This window comes from Anolis carolinensis, chromosome 1, assembly GCF_035594765.1.
Source record: "Anolis carolinensis isolate JA03-04 chromosome 1, rAnoCar3.1.pri, whole genome shotgun sequence".
Classification (NCBI taxonomy): domain Eukaryota; kingdom Metazoa; phylum Chordata; class Lepidosauria; order Squamata; family Dactyloidae; genus Anolis; species Anolis carolinensis.
The window spans coordinates 85,427,873-85,447,829 of record NC_085841.1 but is presented as its reverse complement, the minus strand read 5'-3'; the positions used below and the strand labels follow the sequence as shown (position 1 = coordinate 85,447,829).

The following is a 19,957-nucleotide window of genomic DNA, read 5'->3' as shown; positions in this document are numbered from 1 at the left end:
AGGACTGAGACACTGTGAGTCAGTAGAAGCATTTCTGTTAATTTATCTTGAGACTACTCACTTCTTTTCTCTGAGTTTACATTACCAGGTTCCATTAAAAAAAGCCAATATATTTAATTGTATTGTATTTTATTATCTTTGCAGTTTTTGAACACCTCATCCAGCCAAGAAAGTCTGGACCTAGACAATCCTCCTATAACGGCTACTCCCCTCTGTTCTCATAAAGTCACTGTTTCAACACCTTTTCACAGAGATCAAGCATTTAAGACGCAGAAGGAAAACTATGTGTAGGTCCTTTTATCTTGTTTTGTTTTTTAAACCATCTTTTTGTCATGTTACTATAAAATCTCATAATGGTTATACAAAGGCATGTAGGGTTGTTTGGGTTTTGTTCGTTGTTTTGTTTTGTTTTGCCTGATCCAAAGACTTGGTTTTTGTGATACATGCAGCATTTCTGTGTAAGTGGATTCCCATTCACTTTAGTGATGTGCAGCTTGACCCATGAGCTTCTCTATTTAATTAGAGCACCTCTTTCATTGACATGAATGAGAGCGCACATCTATGGGAATGATTCATAATGAATATATGAAGGAGGAACAGGTTCATGGTGTCTGTTTAAGAGTAGGGATGGTAAAGCTACCACTCTCCAGATGTATTCCCATCATCTCTTATTGCCAAGTTTGTGGAAAATTAGTTCAGTATCTAAAGAGCCACAGACTCTTCACCCCTGCATTAGACATAGGACTTACCGCTACTGTTTCTTATAGTAGAACCAGCTCTTATTATTATTATTTCTATACCACTATTTTGTTTTAAAGAGACTCAGAGCATTGATTCACTTATTTCCAATGGAGAATCATTGCTTTTGGTCCCCAACACTCCTGAAGCATTCTCCTTGAATGTGCCTTCCCTCCCTCCTTTTAGATATGGACTCATAAGCTTAACCTTCTCAGTACATGTAAATGGGTTTTGTCACAACTTTGGTGACTGGCATGGGTTTAGATCCAGTTTTAGGAGAGATGGATCATGAGTGTGGGGGCTAACCGAACCTGCTGTATCTGGAGAGTAGGAGGTGTCAGCTATCTTTCCATGACAATAACAATGGATTTCATATTTACCATTCTGGAAATGTCTGTCATCAAGTAGATTGTGGGTCACGTGTTCACTGGTAGGGATACATGCCCCATCCAAGGCCACTCCATGTATAATTGTAAATATTAAGGTTGTGGCTTAATAGTTTTTCAAAAAAGCAAAAAGGACTGGTGATTGTTTTCTAGTCAAGTTGTGCCTATTGCCTGGTGTGTCCCACCCCCACCCCCCTTACTTCTACTCTAACAAGGCCTGCAAACAGCTTCTGATCATTTCCATAGTACTGATGAGCCTTTGGGACTATGGCTTTACAACACAGAGCTCAAAGCTTTAACTATTACTGTAATCTAAATTAGTATCACAACAAAGAAATTAACTTGTAATTGCACCTTTTTCTTTTGTTCATTTTACGGCCTCAGCTTCAGAACCCCTGCTATCAAAAGATCGATATTGGAAAGTACTCCAAGAACACCTACTCCATTTAAAAATGCACTTGCAGCTCAAGAATTCAAATATGGCCCTTTAAAAGTGTTGGTAAGTGAAAATGAACAGTCATATAAATGGAGTTCCTGAACAAATGAATTGCTTGAGCACTGAGGTCTTCCTCTTCTCTCACCAATGGGGGAAGTGTGAAGGGGGATGACATGGGAGAGGGCCTTCTCTTCTGCAGAACCCCAGTTGTGAACCCCTTGAAGGACCAAAAGGCAGCAACACCGGTTTCTTTCTGGTGTGGTGCTATGCCAAAACATGTTTGGTTTTTTTGAATTAAAACACTTGGAGACTTTATTTTGAAGTATACATGTACAGGATATCGAGTCTGGAAGGGTTTTTAATTGTTTATACTGTACATCACCCTGATATCCCATAATAGTTTAAAGTATGTTAAGAAAGACAAAAAGGAAAGGAATAAATAAATATTTATGCCTTCATTTTAGCCTCAAACACCTACTCATCATGTTGATGACCTGCAAGATGTTATCAAGCAAGAGACTGTTGAATCTGGCATTGCAACTGGCTTACGGGAAAATGGATCTCCTTTGGTAAAGAAAATCAAACAGGAGGCAAGTAGAATCATATTGACTTGAAACCATTTAAAACCCAGCACAGACTACCAAGACGTTTTTCTATCTGGCCACTTATTGTGACAGGAAAACAAATTAGCAAACTGGTTTTAGAAAAAATCTTGCCATATTTAATGTGTCCAAATGGTCAGATTATTCAAAGTGATTCTAAATTAGACATCCAGTGAGGAAAAAGGATAGCAACTGTGTCCAGCTGTGTGACACAATTTAAGAAATACATAGAATCATAGAATCATAGAATAGTAGAGTTGGAAGAGACCACATGGGCCATCTAGTCCAACCCCCTGCTAAGAAGCAGGAAATCGCATTCAAAGCACCCCCGACAGATGGCCATCCAGCCTCTGCTTAAAAGCCTCCAAGGAAGGAGCCTCCACCACAGCCCCGGGGAGAGAGTTCCACTGTCGAACAGCTCTCACAGTGAGGAAGTTCTTCCTGATGTTCAGGTGGAATCTCCTTTCCTGTATTTTGAAGCCATTGTTCCGTGTCCTAGTCTGCAGGGCAGCAGAAAACAAGCTTGCTCCCTCTTCCCTATGACTTCTCTTCACATATTTGTACATGGCTATCATGTCTCCTCTCAGCCTTCTCTTCTGCAGGCTAAACATGCCCAGCTCTTTAAGCCGCTCCTCATAGGGCTTGTTCTCCAGACCCTTAATCATTTTAGTCACCCTCCTCTGGACGCTTTCCAGCTTGTCAACATCTCCCTTCAACTGTGGTGCCCAAAATTGGACACAGTATTCCAGGTGTGGTCTGACCAAGGCAGAATAGAGGGGGAGCATAACTTCCCTGGATCTAGACGCTATTCCCCTATTGATGCAGGCCAGAATCCCATTGGCTTTTTTAGCAGCCGCATCACATTGTTGGCTCATGTTTAACTTGTTGTCCACGAGGACTCCAAGGTCTTTTTCGCACACACTGCTGTCAAGCCAGGCGTCCCCCATTCTGTATCTTTGATTTCCATTTTTTCTGCCGAAGTGAAGTATCCTGCATTTGTCCCTGTTGAACTTCATTTTGTTAGTTTTGGCCCATCTCTCTAGTCTGTCAAGATCGTTTTGAATTCTGCTCCTGTCTTCTGGAGTGTTAGCTATCCCTCCCAGTTTTGTGTCGTCTGCAAACTTGATGATCGTGCCTTCTAACCCTTCGTCTAAGTCGTTAATAAAGATGTTGAACAGAACCGGGCCCAGGACGGAGCCCTGCGGCACTCCACTTGTCACTTCTTTCCATGATGAAGACGACGCATTGGTGAGCACCCTTTGGGTTTGTTCGCTTAGCCAATTACAGATCCACCTAACCGTAGTTTTGTCTAGCCCACATTTTACTAGTTTGTTTGCCAGAACCTTTTCCCTACAGGTGTTGGCTATACGTTTGAATTCTTCTTTGGTGATTTCTCCCCTTTTCCACTTCTTGTGCATGTCACTTTTGAGCTTTAGCTCAGTTAGAAGTTCTTTGGACATCCATTCTGGCTTCTTTGCACTTGTCTTATTTTTCTTCTTTGTTGGCACTGTTTGCATTTGCGCCTTGAGTATTTCACTTTTGAAAAACTCCCATCCATCCTTAACTCCCTTGTTTTTTAATATCGGCGTCCATGGAATGCCGCTCAGTAATTCCTTCATTTTTTGGAAGTCAGCTCTCTTAAAGTCCAGAATGCGTGTTTGACTTGTCTTAGTTTCAGCATTCCTTTGTATTGCAAACTGCAGGAGCACATGGTCACTTGCCCCTAAGGATCCAACCACTTCAACTGTATTGATCAGGTCTTCCACATTTGTTAAGATTAGATCAAGAGTTGCTGATCCCCTTGTTGCCTCTTCTACCTTCTGGACCATAAAATTATCTGCAAGGCAAGTGAGGAATTTGTTGGACTTTGTACTCTTGGCTGAGTTTGTTTTCCAGCAGATATCGGGATAATTGAAATCGCCCATGACTACTATATCTCTTCTTTGTGCCTGTTTGGTCAGCTGTTGACAGAAGGCTTCATCAAGTCCTTCATCCTGACTCGGAGGTCTGTAGTAGACACCCACGACAAGATCTTTTTGAGTCCCGGTTCCCTTGATTCTTATCCAGATGCTTTCAAGCTGGTTTCCCGGATTACAGTCTTGCATTTCTTCTGCAACGTAACTGTTTTTGACATATAAAGCTACTCCCCCTCCTCTCCCCTTTGTTCTATTTCTGTGAAAGAGGTTATAGCCCTCAATGGTTAAATTCCAGTGATGGGAGTCATCCCACCAGGTTTCAGTGATGCCTATGACATCGTATGTGTGGTGCTGTGCTAGGAGTTGGAGTTCGTCTTGCTTATTTCCCATGCTCTGAGCATTAGTGTAAAGACATGTAAGCCCCTGTGACCTCCTCTCGAACTGTTTATTTGGGATTATTGTGCTCTCTGTGCTTGGTCCTTGCTGTGTTTGTGCAGCCCTCCGTTTAGCCTTTTGGCGGTTGCCTGTGGTCGTGGGTAATATAGTGTTCGCCAGGCTGTTGTTCCCCTCCCCCAGTGGATCTAGTTTAAAGTGCGCCTGATGAGGTTTGTGAGTCTGTGTGCAAAAAGATGTTTTCCTACTTGTGTGAGATGCACCCCATCGCTTGCCAGTAGTCCATCCTCTTGGAAGAGTAGACCATGGTCAAGGAAGCCAAAATGCTCCTCTTGACACCATTTTCTGAGCCAGTTATTGACCTGTACTATTTTTCCGGCCCTTGTAGAGCCGTGTCCTACAACAGGGAGGAGGGATGAAAAGATCACATGTACATTATACCGTTTTAGCTTTGTTCCCAGAGCTCGAAAATCATTTGTGATCTTTTGAAAAGTATGCCTAGCGGTATCATTGGTACCTACATGAATCAACATAAGGTGGGGAGGGTGATGGGGCTTTAGGAGCCTGCTGAGCCTCTGAGTGATATGGTGTATTTTTGCCCCCGGGAGGCAGCATGTTTCTCGAGCCATCCCATCCGGTCTGGAAATGATGGCTTCCGTTCCTCTAAGGAGGGAGTCACCTACTACCAAGACCTGTTTCCTTTGAGGATTGACAGGGTCCCTTTTGTGCAAGACAGTGTGTATGTCCCCTGAAGAGTGTTCCTGTTGAAGTGAATCATGTAGGTGTAAAGTGTTGTCCTCCTCCTCAACATCCCCAGTGCATTCATCAATGACAATCCATTGAGATACATCCGAGAGCCCATTACTCTCCCAAGGATGTTCCTGTTGCTCCTGGTCTATGATTGGGGATGGAGCATTTGCATGATTACATAAGTGTGACTGTGGTGATGCACTGTCCCCGTCAGGGCTATCCCCTGCGCATTGATCCAGGGTGGTCCACTGAGTGGTATCTAAGAAACTGTGGTCCTCCACAAGATGTGTTTCCTGATTGTATGTTAATGATGTAAGAATTTCAAATCTGTTGTGTAAATGCAGCTGAGCAGAGGAGTTCTGCGGAGGCTGCCTGGTCCTGTGTCTTCTTCTATGGGTGACCTCCTTCCAAGCCTGAGGGTTGTCTACCTTTGAGTTGATCTCCCCATAAGGTTCCTGATCATGGTCTTGGTGGTGTTGGTGTGATGCAGGCTGCTGATCTACAGCAGTGTGTTGTGCAGTGTCCAAGAAGAGCTCGAGTGCCTGAATGTCCTTAAGGGTCTTAATACGGTGCTCGAGCTGTTGGATCCTCTGCTCCATCAGAGTCATCTGTTTGCATTTGGAGCAGATGTAGTTGTCTAGTTTTTGTGTGAAAAAGCGGAACATGCTACAGCTGGTGCATGTGATGGGAATGTTTTGCTTTTGTTGCATCTCTTGGTGAGCGTGGTGGCCAAGTGGGATCTTTGTACAGTTAAGTAATATGCACGCACTTTATGTGCAAACTGCAACAAACCACCTCTTTGTGTATTTGTTTATGTTGCTTTGTTTCCTGTATGTACTGCAAAGGATAGTTAGTAAAGGTGCCTTTTTCGTGCGCGCCGTAAGGCGCGCGCGACACTGGCAAATAAAGCTTTCCCAGAAACTCAATTAACAGGGGACAATGCCTGCTGTCAATCAACTTAAGTACCTGGCTCTCTTTCAACACAACAGTCACACAACAGTTAGACTTTGACCACAGGAGCCAAGCCCACACTCAGTTTAAAATCTTAGCCAAATCTTAGCCAAATCCTACCTGAAGCCAGGGAGCAAAAATGTCCTCCTGCTGCCTCTGCTTCTGCGAGAACCAACTGCCCTTCTGGGATCAGGCTCTGGCAGAAACTCACACTGGCAAATAAAGCTTTCCCAGAAACTCAATTAACAGGGGACAATGCCTGCTGTCAATCAACTTAAGTACCTGGCTCTCTTTCAACACAACAGTCACACAACAGTTAGACTTTGACCACAGGAGCCAAGCCCACACTCAGTTTAAAATCTTAGCCAAATCTTAGCCAAATCCTACCTGAAGCCAGGGAGCAAAAATGTCCTCCTGCTGCCTCTGCTTCTGCGAGAACCAACTGCCCTTCTGGGATCAGGCTCTGGCAGAAACTCACACTGGCAAATAAAGCTTTCCCAGAAACTCAATTAACAGGGGACAATGCCTGCTGTCAATCAACTTAAGTACCTGGCTCTCTTTCAACACAACAGTCACACAACAGTTAGACTTTGACCACAGGAGCCAAGCCCACACTCAGTTTAAAATCTTAGCCAAATCTTAGCCAAATCCTACCTGAAGCCAGGGAGCAAAAATGTCCTCCTGCTGCCTCTGCTTCTGCGAGAACCAACTGCCCTTCTGGGATCAGGCTCTGGCAGAAACTCACACTGGCAAATAAAGCTTTCCCAGAAACTCAATTAACAGGGGACAATGCCTGCTGTCAATCAACTTAAGTACCTGGCTCTCTTTCAACACAACAGTCACACAACAGTTAGACTTTGACCACAGGAGCCAAGCCCACACTCAGTTTAAAATCTTAGCCAAATCTTAGCCAAATCCTACCTGAAGCCAGGGAGCAAAAATGTCCTCCTGCTGCCTCTGCTTCTGCGAGAACCAACTGCCCTTCTGGGATCAGGCTCTGGCAGAAACTCACACTGGCAAATAAAGCTTTCCCAGAAACTCAATTAACAGGGGACAATGCCTGCTGTCAATCAACTTAAGTACCTGGCTCTCTTTCAACACAACAGTCACACAACAGTTAGACTTTGACCACAGGAGCCAAGCCCACACTCAGTTTAAAATCTTAGCCAAATCTTAGCCAAATCCTACCTGAAGCCAGGGAGCAAAAATGTCCTCCTGCTGCCTCTGCTTCTGCGAGAACCAACTGCCCTTCTGGGATCAGGCTCTGGCAGAAACTCACACTGGCAAATAAAGCTTTCCCAGAAACTCAATTAACAGGGGACAATGCCTGCTGTCAATCAACTTAAGTACCTGGCTCTCTTTCAACACAACAGTCACACAACAGTTAGACTTTGACCACAGGAGCCAAGCCCACACTCAGTTTAAAATCTTAGCCAAATCTTAGCCAAATCCTACCTGAAGCCAGGGAGCAAAAATGTCCTCCTGCTGCCTCTGCTTCTGCGAGAACCAACTGCCCTTCTGGGATCAGGCTCTGGCAGAAACTCACACTGGCAAATAAAGCTTTCCCAGAAACTCAATTAACAGGGGACAATGCCTGCTGTCAATCAACTTAAGTACCTGGCTCTCTTTCAACACAACAGTCACACAACAGTTAGACTTTGACCACAGGAGCCAAGCCCACACTCAGTTTAAAATCTTAGCCAAATCTTAGCCAAATCCTACCTGAAGCCAGGGAGCAAAAATGTCCTCCTGCTGCCTCTGCTTCTGCGAGAACCAACTGCCCTTCTGGGATCAGGCTCTGGCAGAAACTCACACTGGCAAATAAAGCTTTCCCAGAAACTCAATTAACAGGGGACAATGCCTGCTGTCAATCAACTTAAGTACCTGGCTCTCTTTCAACACAACAGTCACACAACAGTTAGACTTTGACCACAGGAGCCAAGCCCACACTCAGTTTAAAATCTTAGCCAAATCTTAGCCAAATCCTACCTGAAGCCAGGGAGCAAAAATGTCCTCCTGCTGCCTCTGCTTCTGCGAGAACCAACTGCCCTTCTGGGATCAGGCTCTGGCAGAAACTCACACTGGCAAATAAAGCTTTCCCAGAAACTCAATTAACAGGGGACAATGCCTGCTGTCAATCAACTTAAGTACCTGGCTCTCTTTCAACACAACAGTCACACAACAGTTAGACTTTGACCACAGGAGCCAAGCCCACACTCAGTTTAAAATCTTAGCCAAATCTTAGCCAAATCCTACCTGAAGCCAGGGAGCAAAAATGTCCTCCTGCTGCCTCTGCTTCTGCGAGAACCAACTGCCCTTCTGGGATCAGGCTCTGGCAGAAACTCACACTGGCAAATAAAGCTTTCCCAGAAACTCAATTAACAGGGGACAATGCCTGCTGTCAATCAACTTAAGTACCTGGCTCTCTTTCAACACAACAGTCACACAACAGTTAGATTTTGACCACAGGAGCCAAGCCCACACTCAGTTTAAATAGGATGCAGACTTGAAATGATTTTGTTCACTTGGTTATTTAAGAAATTAAAACTTTAAAATATGGAAATCTAAATACTTAATGTGTTCATTTCTCATTTGTGTTCACCATTACATATCTTTAATATACTAAGAATTTAATGTTTGTATATTTTTTTAAAAAAAATTCTGAATGCAGGAAACTTATATTACAATCCATAGAGATGGACTCTTCAAGAACTAGTCCATGGCATAATGTTAGCCACTCTGGAAGGATGTAAAAAGTTAGTTCTTTCTATTTAAAATGTTACTTCTCTTTCTGCTTGCAGGTTGCATCTCCAACAGGTAAAGCAGGAAACTTCTTTTGCTCAAACAGTTGGGAAGCTGAAGGTCTGAATGCACAGCTCTTCACATATGCATCTCCAGGGGAAGATGTACCGGTAGGTATTTATGCCATGTTTCTTGGTTTTATTTTTTTTTTGTGTGTGTGTGGCAAAGACATTGTCCACAAGCTACACCTGGTTCACTGGTCCAGGTGTATACACCACTCCTGTGTGCAGATTAGACTGTATTCAGAAAATACATGGAAATATGTCCATCCAACCAGCCTGTTCTTTACATTTTATTTATGACAGTAGGATTTTTTTTCATGTCAGGAGCGACTTGAGAAACTGCAAGTCACTTCTGGTGTTAGAGGATTGGCCATCTGCAAGGATGATGCCCGGATGTTTCATGTTTTACCATCCTTCTGGGAGGCTTCTCTCATGTCCCTGCATGGGGAGCTGGAGCTGGCAGAGGGAGTTCACCCGCTCTGCCCGGATTCGAACTGTCAACCTCTCATTCTGCATTCCTGGCGGCACAATGGTTTAACCTATTGCGCCACCAGAGGCTCCGACAGTAGGATGCTGATAATATAATATGTGTAAAAGGCTGAGGCACAACTCTGCTTTTAATTGAGCTACTAAAGTGTTTGCTGAAGTCAACAGAATTATTAGGCAGAGATGTTTGTTTTCCTTGCCCAGTATCTTCTGTAAATGGCATAATCTAGTTTTTTAAATATAAATGGGATTAGAACATAATATATCCTGATCAGCCATTCAATTTAGCTAAGTACCTAAACCAGTTTTACTGCTATTTAGCTTTTATTTCATGCTGTTCCAGTAAATGTACTGGTATCAGAATTAGCCTAGTGTTCTTTCAGTCTTACTGGACTGTATGGTCCATACTACATGTTAGTATTAGCTGCTAAAGATAAAGAAATACCTTGTTTGGTATGCATGTCCCCATTCCAGTCCACCACTTAAACAACTGTGCCATATATTTACTGAGAAACCTTTAAAAATGCTTTGGGACAGTGATTTGTTGTCCAATTTTTAAAGGCATCTTTTAAACATGTATTTGCAGCCATTCTTGCTGCTGCTTCTGGACCATTTTCCTCCTTTAACTGCAGTCCCTTCTTTGTGGGAATTCCAAGGCCTCTTTTGTGAACTTAATGACATGACTCACTGTAGCCAATCAGTTTTTCTCTGACATTATTGCAAACCCAACTCAGAAATTTACACAAAAGAAAATTCTGTTTGACAGTCCTTCCCAGCTACATTATCGGATGAACCTATAAGGTCAGCATTTCTAAAAACTGGAAACAACAGTGTTACGTATTCATTCTTTTTTTCCAGAATCTACTTACCAGTTCTGGTTTGAAGATGGCTGCTTCAGTGGAAGAAGACAATACACATAAATTGTTCACATTACATAAAAATAAGTCATCAGGTAGTCCACTTCAGGTAAGAATCCACTTAAATTTTTTATAAACTAGAAATGTTTATAAACTAAAAAAAAGTTGAGATGTGCTTGACTCAGGGCTGACTACAAGAAGGAAAAAATATGTAAGGACAAAAGTAGCTGACCTGCTGACATTTGGTTACAAAAGTTCAGAGGTGACATTTTTTTATTCTGCAACTGAAAAAAGAGACGTTTGGAATCCTGCCAAAATGTAAACAAAAAATGATAGAAATGTTGCTATCTCCGTCCTCCCATTATATCTCTTGCTTTTAAAGCACTGAAATATGCATTTCACCTTGGCTCTGTCATAGACATTGATTTCAGCCCAACACAAAGACAGGCAAATGAAAAGTCCAGCTCTTGGCATGGGAAGCTGTCTTTCAGTACCTCACGCTGGAATGGAATAGTGGTAGCATGTTAAAATGCAAATTAAAATGGTAGAAGTGGAGAAGACTCTTGTAAAACCCCAAGTACCCCTGACAACATCAGTACTGGGCTGGATGGACCAGTGGTCTCAGTTGTTACAAGATCATTTTGTACACAGTCAGGTTCAAAACCAAAAATTGTTACTCCTGAGACTATAAGAAAACATGGTGGGACAGGCCCACCGGCCTATCCATTTAAGCACCATGTTTCCCACAGCAGCAACGGTCATTCTTCAGCAAGTGTGATCCAGACATGTGCTACTTGAGAGCTGAAACTCATAATTTTGGAAGATCAGTTCACCTGCTGTATTCTTGTAATTATACTGTGTGAGGCACTGAAAGACAGCTTCACATGCCAAGGGGAAAAAATGATGTGAGGCGGTGACATTTTGAATGTGGGACTTGGAAGGCATACAGAATGGTAATTTACCACAAGCTTTGGTAGCTGCAGAGATAAATTGGACAACAATTGCCCATATGGCCAAGTGCATAAGAATTTATTTTTAAAATTATCTCTACTTCTGTAGAGCTGAGCCAACAAAATTATTACTGCTACTTAGGCAAATAAGCACATTACGACCAATTATTCCCTAAGTAAGTGAATTGGAATTGTTTTATTAGCTTCACTTGAAATTTGCATTAGGTTTTTATTTGTTAAGCTAAAGCTAATAAATGAGTGTGATTCCAATCCAACAATTTGGGTAGCCAGAAAACATGGGGTTGTGAACTTGCCTTTAATTGTTTTGACCTGCGGGTGAGCAGAGTCAGCAAATGACTGTGATCATAGAACCTGGTGAAGGCCGACCATCAGGCAAGAGAAAGTAAAGAGGGAATAAGGCATGACTTAGAAGCACATGCCGCCTTGTCTCTTCCTTAATGCAAAGTAGTGATGGAAACAGCATTGTTTCTCAAAAGAAGGGAAGAGCTTTCAGAACTTGGATTAACTTTCTTAACCGCTTTTGAGCTTGTCCTGTATATTGATGCATAAGTTGCTGTTTCTAGATTGTGATCACTCTTCTTCTTTATTAAGCCTACCATTGCATTATTCCAGCTTTCCTTTTGCTAAGAGTGTTGTTTTTCTTGGGGACAGTGACTGTATAAGTCAGATTTGCCATAGTATTTTCCCTTTTTTCTGGAGGAGCAGATAAAAGTGTTGTGGTGAATCCTGATTGTATGCTTCAATGTCCGCTCCAATATCTGTGTACCAAGTGTGTTCAGGATCCTGACTGCAAGTGTCATTTTGACATCAGAATGATCAGTTTGAAATGGGATGGGTGCCTAAGATTCTGATTCATTTAAAACGGGAAGAGAACCATGTGGCTTTCCAGAATTGTTTGAGTGTGACTCTAGGCAGCCCTAGCCAGCACGGTTAGTGGTAAAGAATGCTGGGAGTCATAGTTCAGCAGCATCGGTCCCAATCCTTCTTTAAAACTTCCGTACAAATACTGTGCAAGAAGATCTAGAAGCTAGTTTCTCCCATATAAATCTAAGACACCCTGTATTTGTACGGATCCTTTGCCAATAAATGGCTTGCAGGTCAGTGTCTGTTAAAAATGGGAAACGTTGTTGTTGTTGTTGTTGTTGTTGTTGTTATTACTGCTGCTACTGCTACTACTACTACTATGGGTGCAGTCCTAGTCTTTCAATAATAGCTTTGCTGTTGACCTCAGGAAACATGGTCAGCAGTTATTTTGTTTTCATTATAAAACAATCTGGTCAGTGTTCTGCTCATTTGTTGAAATGCAGCATGACTGAAGACAATGTGATACTTATGGTCACTTGAGTAAACTGTTTATGTTGACCTGAGGTAAAATCTGAAATCTAATTAGAAGGTGTTCCTATGTTTGCATGTATGTGGAAGCAATTATTTTGCATGTGGAATTCACATTACCAGCGTAAATTATAATTTATGTATACTGTGTACGCACTGCATATTCACAGAGTTGTTTTATTGAATATTGCCTTGCAGGCAAACTTCATGTGTGAACAGCCTTTACAGTGAGGGGGTGGAGGAAAGCACCTTTGCCTTGCCTTTACTGCTCTATTTTTCCTGAAGGGTTCACTTTTATTTAAAGTGCTTTAACTGGCTATCCCAGTTAAAGCTTTGAGAGTTTGTTTACTGTTCACTTTTGCTGGAGGCATGCTACAAGATAAGCAAGATAGCAATGTTGCCAACAGAAGGATGTGCTGGTAGCATTATGGATGACACAAAATGAACTAGGGGTGACACAGTTGAAAATATGCCATTATTTTATAATTATATATTAAAGTAATGTAAACATATGAAGTTGCTGTTCTTATCCACAATTTTAACTTTTGAGTAGTTAAGAGTAAATTTGATATGAAACAATACAATATGTTGCTTCAAACCCTTGTGTAATCCAAGTCCTGATCTAAACATATATGTAGACATTGTTTGCACTTGCTTTACCTAAAGTGTTCATAGGAATGTGTATACAGTCCTGTGTCACAATCTAGCAAAAAAACAACAACAAAAAACCCCAAAAAACAGGAATTACTTATTAATTAATTTAATATCTTTATATTCTACCTTATATCCAGAATTCACAGGGTGGCACATAAAAGTTTCAAATTTGAAATAGTCTTATATGTTTTAGACTATACATTAATTTGACTTACAAGTTCAAGCAAATAAAGCCATATACATATACCTCAAAGGCTAATACATTCCATAGAAATCAATGGGAGTAACAACCAGCTTCTTTGTGCAACACATTCTTTTGTATGTCACTGACAGGTTGGCCTATGGACCAATTGTAGGTCAGATGAGGCCACTGCTTCAGAATGGCAGTCTCAAACAGGAGCAAAAGGATATCTGGCTATCCATGGATGTTTGAGAAACTAAATCCCACAACACTACTTGAGAAAGGACTTAGCATTTGTCAAAAAAGGGTGCCATTTCTGAACAGTGACTAAGGCAGGACTCCTCACCAGGCATTATTGGCCTGCATCTCCCATTATCCTTTACTGCTCTCCATGCTGGCTAAGGCTACTAAGAGTTGCAGTCCAACAACATCTGGAGAACCACCCATTCTCTATCCCTGAACCCTGTACAGTGCCTATGAAAACTGATTCAGGCTTTAGCAATTTCTGATTTTATGCTTTAGTGCCTTGGCTTTTCTTTCCACATGTATGTTGAGCTTGGTATTATGTTACTTTGAACCCAAGTGCCAGCAATACAGGTGTAATACTGCTGGAGTGACAACAGTAGCTTTTGGGGAGATTTCACTGTGGCTTTCCTCTTTTATACTGTGGCTTCCTGAGCATACATACATGATCAAATTCATGTCTCACTTTTTGCCAGACCCATCAGTATTTCTTTAGAGTGGTTTACAAAAGAGTACAAAAATACAAAGAAAAAAACCAGTGAATCAACAGCTACAGCATTGGATTAAAACTCTGTGCCCAGGTATGCACCACAAAAGACTCATTGACCACTTCCTGTGAGTGATCTCTGGCACGATAGGTAGAAGAAGGACCCCTGTCACAAATCCCCCTCAAAAACATTCACGCAAGGGGATGTGCAGAAGCCACTTCCCCCCTTTTCTCCTTACCCCATATATAATTAAATGTTTCCAGGTGCATTAAAAGATATCCATTCTTTCCAATTGACAGGGAAATAGACTTCTGTTGATCCCAGATATTGCTTACCAATAAGTTGGGTTTGGAGGACTTGGATTTGTTATGTTCCACCTTTCGCAATTGTCAATATGTAAGAGTTACACATGCATAACTGTAGGTTACATATTTGTAACTACCCAACAGGATTCCATCCATAGTTGAAGTTTGTGTGAGTTGGACTTGCTACCTGTAATTAGATATTATGCAGAGCTTGAGAAAGTTTTCTAAGAGATAGACCTCGCAGAGTCCTCCAGCCACAAGCTATACTGCCTTAGGATTTTTGGGAGCTGGAGTCCAAATAGGGACTTTTCTGAGCTCTACTCATAAACCTCTAGGAATGTTAGAGAAAGGAAATATGCTTTTAGGCTAGGTGGGAAAGCATGATCTCATTTCTCTAACAAGCCTAAGGAAAGGATTGTGGAGAGCATTATCCAAAGCAAGCTAAAGTAGGTCCAGAGGTGCCTTTCACCACTGCTGTCGTAAATCAATAGCCTTTGTTTACAGAAGGAGAGAATCCCAGAGTGTTGTAGTGTGAGCAGTAGGGTGTGACAATTGCTATCAAGTTACCACAGTGTGGTTGCAGTGAATTTTGATCCCTGCCCATTTCTGCATATTTCAGATAATGGAGGCAGGCCACTGTTACATGAGGTTTTTTAAATCATGAAAAGAAGAAAATGAGAGTCTCATAATGTTTGTTTACTTCAGTATATTTTGTGTACTTGGGACTTAGCTTTGCCTTTCTTACCAAAGTGTAATTACAGTCAAATTGCATTAATTCTACAGTATAGATGCACCCGGAGACAAAGGATTCTGCTCGGATCTTCCCTGTCTCCTTGTTTGCCTCCTACATCATTGCCTAGTCTTCCTCAACTCCCCACTTGTAAATTGATACCCTAAGGATCGTGGTTTGACCTAAATGAACTTGAGTTTGGGAACAGGTTCATGGCAAAATAACAACACTATCACTTTGTTGGTGAAGCTGAACATTTTTTAAAAGCCTTAGGAGGAAGAATACTTGCCTGTATTGACAAATTCCATGGAGTGCTTAAATTCTTAACCTGCTGTTGTCTAGGGAACATGCATGTATCTGTGCAGCTTTGGCTATAGATATGTTTATCTCTGTGTAGCAAAGGGCTTCCAACTTTTGTAAATACCACAAAAACAGAATGGTCTTAAATTATAGCCAAGAAATATTGTGTATCTTTTGGCAGCCAGCTATTTTACTATCTTTCATTGTGGGAGATATACCTCCGGCTATGTGGTAGTGTACTACTGAAAATGCCCCAAGTATTTATATATGTTGCTGGAGTCAAAAGCAGGAATGGGTTATGCAGGTATTCCTAGATTGAACCTAAGTTTAGAAACCTATTTTTTTTAGAATTATTAAATTGTAGAAAATTAGCCAATAATTTAGCTTGCACATCCAGCTTTAGTCTTCATTGCATTGCTGTTGGTTGCAGCTCTTTCAAAATAGACAATCAGGCCTGTTACTATTGACCTGCTTTGGAATATTCTTAAGCATTTGCTATCTGTGTTTGTTCTGCCTTTTTATAATACACTTTTCAATCCAAGGACTCACATTAGTTTTAACAAGTACAATAAAATGTTAAAATAATGAAGCAGCAGGTAATGATATTCAAACGCCAAATAATTTCATGGTAGATTTAAAAACACAATACTAAAACCAGGAAATATGCAGGACCTGGCCAATTGTAGATCTGTAGATTTCTGTGCTCCTTCATAAAACACGTTTGAGGCATGGTTGTCATCAGTACTTCCAAACAGAGTAGTTGAGCTTCAGTTAAATCTGAACCTTGTTGTTATTCTTAACTAGAGTAGGCCCACTAAATTGATGGGATTTACCTATGCATTGGCCCGCTGTTGATTCAGTGGCTTTAATCCAGTAGTGACTAACTAATCATTTAGATCCATGCCACAGCCATTTGTGCAGTTCTCTGTTATATATTCATTTATTACAAAGGAGAATAGTCAGGAAATGCATTTTTGACCTGGGAATAAATAATAAAACTCCCTATACCTAATTTAGGATGAGAGAATATGACTTGCTCAGTGGATTTTTGTGGCTGAGAATTCTCATCCAGTATTCAGACCACAATACCATGTTTGCTGTTTTCTCTGAGCATTAATTCTGGTAAGACCTATAGTGGCAAATTAGATTCAGGTGAAAATAAATTACCTATTGTGTCTCAATAAACCATATACCAAATTGGGATCTACATCAGGGATTCTAACATAAACTGTAAAAGAGATCAGTTCAAAAACATCTAATTAATCTTCATATTTCACAGCAGTTGAAAGACATGATCACTGCAAGGACCAGTTGTAAACCATGTTGAAGGAACATGTTGTTTTTTTAAAGCAAGACAGTGGTGAAGGATGATGGGAAGAGTAGTCCAGCAACATGTGGGAGGAATGTCTTTATCATTGTTTGATAGTGGAGAGCTACACAGTCTCAACACCTTTCCACTGGCCTTTATCTGGGCATAAGTAGCAAAAAAGAAAAAGAAAAAAAAGGAAAAAACATTTGTGGGTCCAGTGGTTTGCGTATGGCTGTTGTCAATAAGCCCCTTGATGCCTCTCTTCTAAAAGTTTAAGACAATCATTCTGGGAGAAAAAGAAGCTTCTGAAGAAAGGGGACAGTCTTTCTCACTTTCTCTCTTTGTTTTCAGCATTTTAGCAACACGTGGGACCCAGCATCCTGTGGGAAGACAGAGGATCAGTTGTCTTTCCCTGATCCAGCACGAAAATACATGAATGCCTTCTCAACTCGGACTCTGGTTATGTAGATAGGTCATCCAACAAGCATTAGGATGTCTTTTCAAAACATTTCCAGTTAATTTGGATTTACGGTTTCTCAACAATGCGAGAAAAGCCTTTATTATTGTTGTTGTTGTGGTACAACATTTGGGAGCAGCACAAAGTGCATATCATCACAAAAGCATATATGTATAGAATATTCATGTTGGATTTCACCCAACTTTAAAAAAGGAAAGAGTTCTGTTTGTTGCTGATGCTTACCTAAAATAATTAGGTTCTGAGATTTATGCAATTAATTGTGAATACTATGAATGCAATTTTTTAAGACAGTGATTTTTGAGTGATTAAACAAAACTTTTTGGGAGATCAAATGAAACAGTATTAATTCAGTGAAGAGTTACTACAGAAGTTTTGATGTCAGTGAAGACATTTTTAAGGATTTCTTTTTTTTTTTCTCCTTCTCAGAGCTGGCACTCAATTCAGCAGCTTATTCTAAATCATTGAACAAATGTCTTGGTATAAAATACCGCAAGAAAAGCATTACCACAAAGTCTAATGTTAAGGTATCAGCTGAGGGCATACCATAACATGACACAATTATACCATTGGAAGTACTGTTCCATTTGTTAGATCGCTAGATTGATATTATGTGTGTGTTTTGTTGTTGTTTCACTTAGCTTGCTTTAAAAATTATTTCTGTATGAAACATAGTTTTATGAGAACAAATTATATTTTTATTCAGTAATTTAATTTTGTAAATGCCAAATGGTTACTGTGGGTTTTGTTCCATGTTGTTTTGGGGTTTTGTTGCTGCTACAAATTTACAGCATGTAGATGAGCTATTTGAGCCATGGAGGTTTATTAAAAAGTAAAACCTGGGGCTAGCTACTTGACTATGCACTAGCATTTCTTATTTTCGTATTAAAAATACTGTTTTTATCCTGCCCTCCCCCACCCTTTTTTTTTTTTTTTTACAAACTGTACTTTGAAACACTTCTTGGGAGATTTTGTGTGCTTATGTTTATGTATTCTAATTGGTTTGCAACAACACAGAATGCAAACTTCAAGCATTTGGGAGAACATAGTATTGCTTGTCTTTAATTTTTGTCCCATGTTTAACGTAGCAATTTCTAATTTGGACTTTTGGTTATATCAAGATTTTCTCCATTATCAAGAAAAGGTTGCGCTTGTTCTTCTTCTGAACTATGACTTTGCTGCCTTAATAGAATTAGGTGCAGCTTTCTCTGCACTTAACTTTTTGTAATACACTGTACTGCCTTGTAGATAAATAAAGTGTGTTGTTTTTGTAAAAACTCTGTTCAATCTCTTAAGTATCTGTTTCAGGAGCTCATCAAGTGAGAGAAGCACAAGCTATATACAGTGAGAATTAACTTGAATGTTGGGGAGTATGATATCTCACACATAAAATATTTTTTTTGGTTCAGTGAGAATCTGTATATAAGAGGAAAATACGGGTTGAGTATCTCTTGTCCAAAATGCTTGAGACTAAAAGTGTTTTGGATTTCAGATTTTTTTAACATGTTGAACTACAGTACTCGTATTTGCATATAATGGGATATATTGTAGGTAGGATCCAAGTCTAAATATGAAATTTCACATATACCTTATAACATAATCTAAAGATAATTTTAGACACCATATTTTAATAGTTTTGTGCATGAAATAAAGTTTGTGAACATTGAATCTTTAGAAGGCAAAGGTGTCACTATGACAGCCACCCTTGTGGACAATTTTGGAGTATTTCAGAATTTCAGAGAAGTGATGGTCAACCTGTATAAAAAAATGGTGGTTGAAAGTTATAACCATTCCAGTATGGATTTCTGTCTGAAAACAGTGCACTCTTGCATTTGTTTAAATTAAAATAGGGTTTATAAGAAATAGGATCAAAATTTGAAGTGAACAAGAAATCTGCACACAAGTCAGCATAACAACAAAATAAAGAATTTGTGTTGCAGTTCCCATGTTTCCAAACCTCTTATATCTTATCCTCTGCCCCAATGGCTCACACCAATTAACACAACTCTCACTTTCCAACGTTGTCAATCTCCATTGTAATCAGATTTGCCCACTCCATTTTCTCCCTTCCCCCCCAGCCATCCCTATAAGTTTCATTACATGTGTATTCATGATGCAGTCCAGCCAAAGTGAAGCATTACTTGGTGCCTGTGTACAAAATCAATAGTCTTGCAAATTTCTACTGTTAGACTAGTGTCTTACATTTGGTAGCCAGATGTTGTTGGACTCCCAAGGTGACCAGGATGGCCATTGGTTATGGATGATAAGAACTGCATTTCAACATCTGAAGACTCGTGTTTGGAAACACTAGAGCATTGGTTCCCAGCCTTTGGGCCTCCAGGTGCTTTGGACTTCAGCTCCCACAGTTCCTAGCAGTTCGTAAACTGGCTGGGATTTCTGGGGGTTGAAGTCCAAAACACCCGGAGGCTCAAAGGTTGGGAACCACTGCTCTATAGAGTAGGTGTTTTTAACCCTTTTTGTTTCACAGACCCCTTTGCCAGTCAGTAAAAACCACAGACCCCTTCTCAGAATGCGTGTTTTATGACACTCAGCATTGGCATGTTTTTAAATTAAAGTTTAGTATTATTCAAAATTAAAATTTATAATTTCAGTATCTGATAACCTAACTCGGTGCAACATCAGTTCAAAT

At 40.5% G+C, this 19,957-nt stretch overlaps 1 protein-coding gene across 4 annotated transcripts in view; it reads left to right on the top strand.

Moving 5' to 3' along the window:
• myb (MYB proto-oncogene, transcription factor) overlaps positions 1-18,584 on the top strand; it is a 48,545-nt gene extending 29,961 nt beyond the window's left edge. For all 4 annotated transcript variants that reach the window (XM_062978362.1, XM_008114535.3, XM_008114537.3 and 1 more), the window contains 6 exons: positions 145-287; positions 1,509-1,623; positions 2,025-2,150; positions 8,974-9,084; positions 10,321-10,428; positions 17,184-18,584. In XM_062978362.1, coding sequence (XP_062834432.1) covers positions 145-287; positions 1,509-1,623; positions 2,025-2,150; positions 8,974-9,084; positions 10,321-10,428; positions 17,184-17,300 — 720 coding nt within the window. In that variant the 3' untranslated portion in view covers positions 17,301-18,584. The remainder of the gene's footprint in view (positions 1-144; positions 288-1,508; positions 1,624-2,024; positions 2,151-8,973; positions 9,085-10,320; positions 10,429-17,183) is intronic.
• Positions 18,585-19,957: the final 1,373 nt, after the last annotated feature.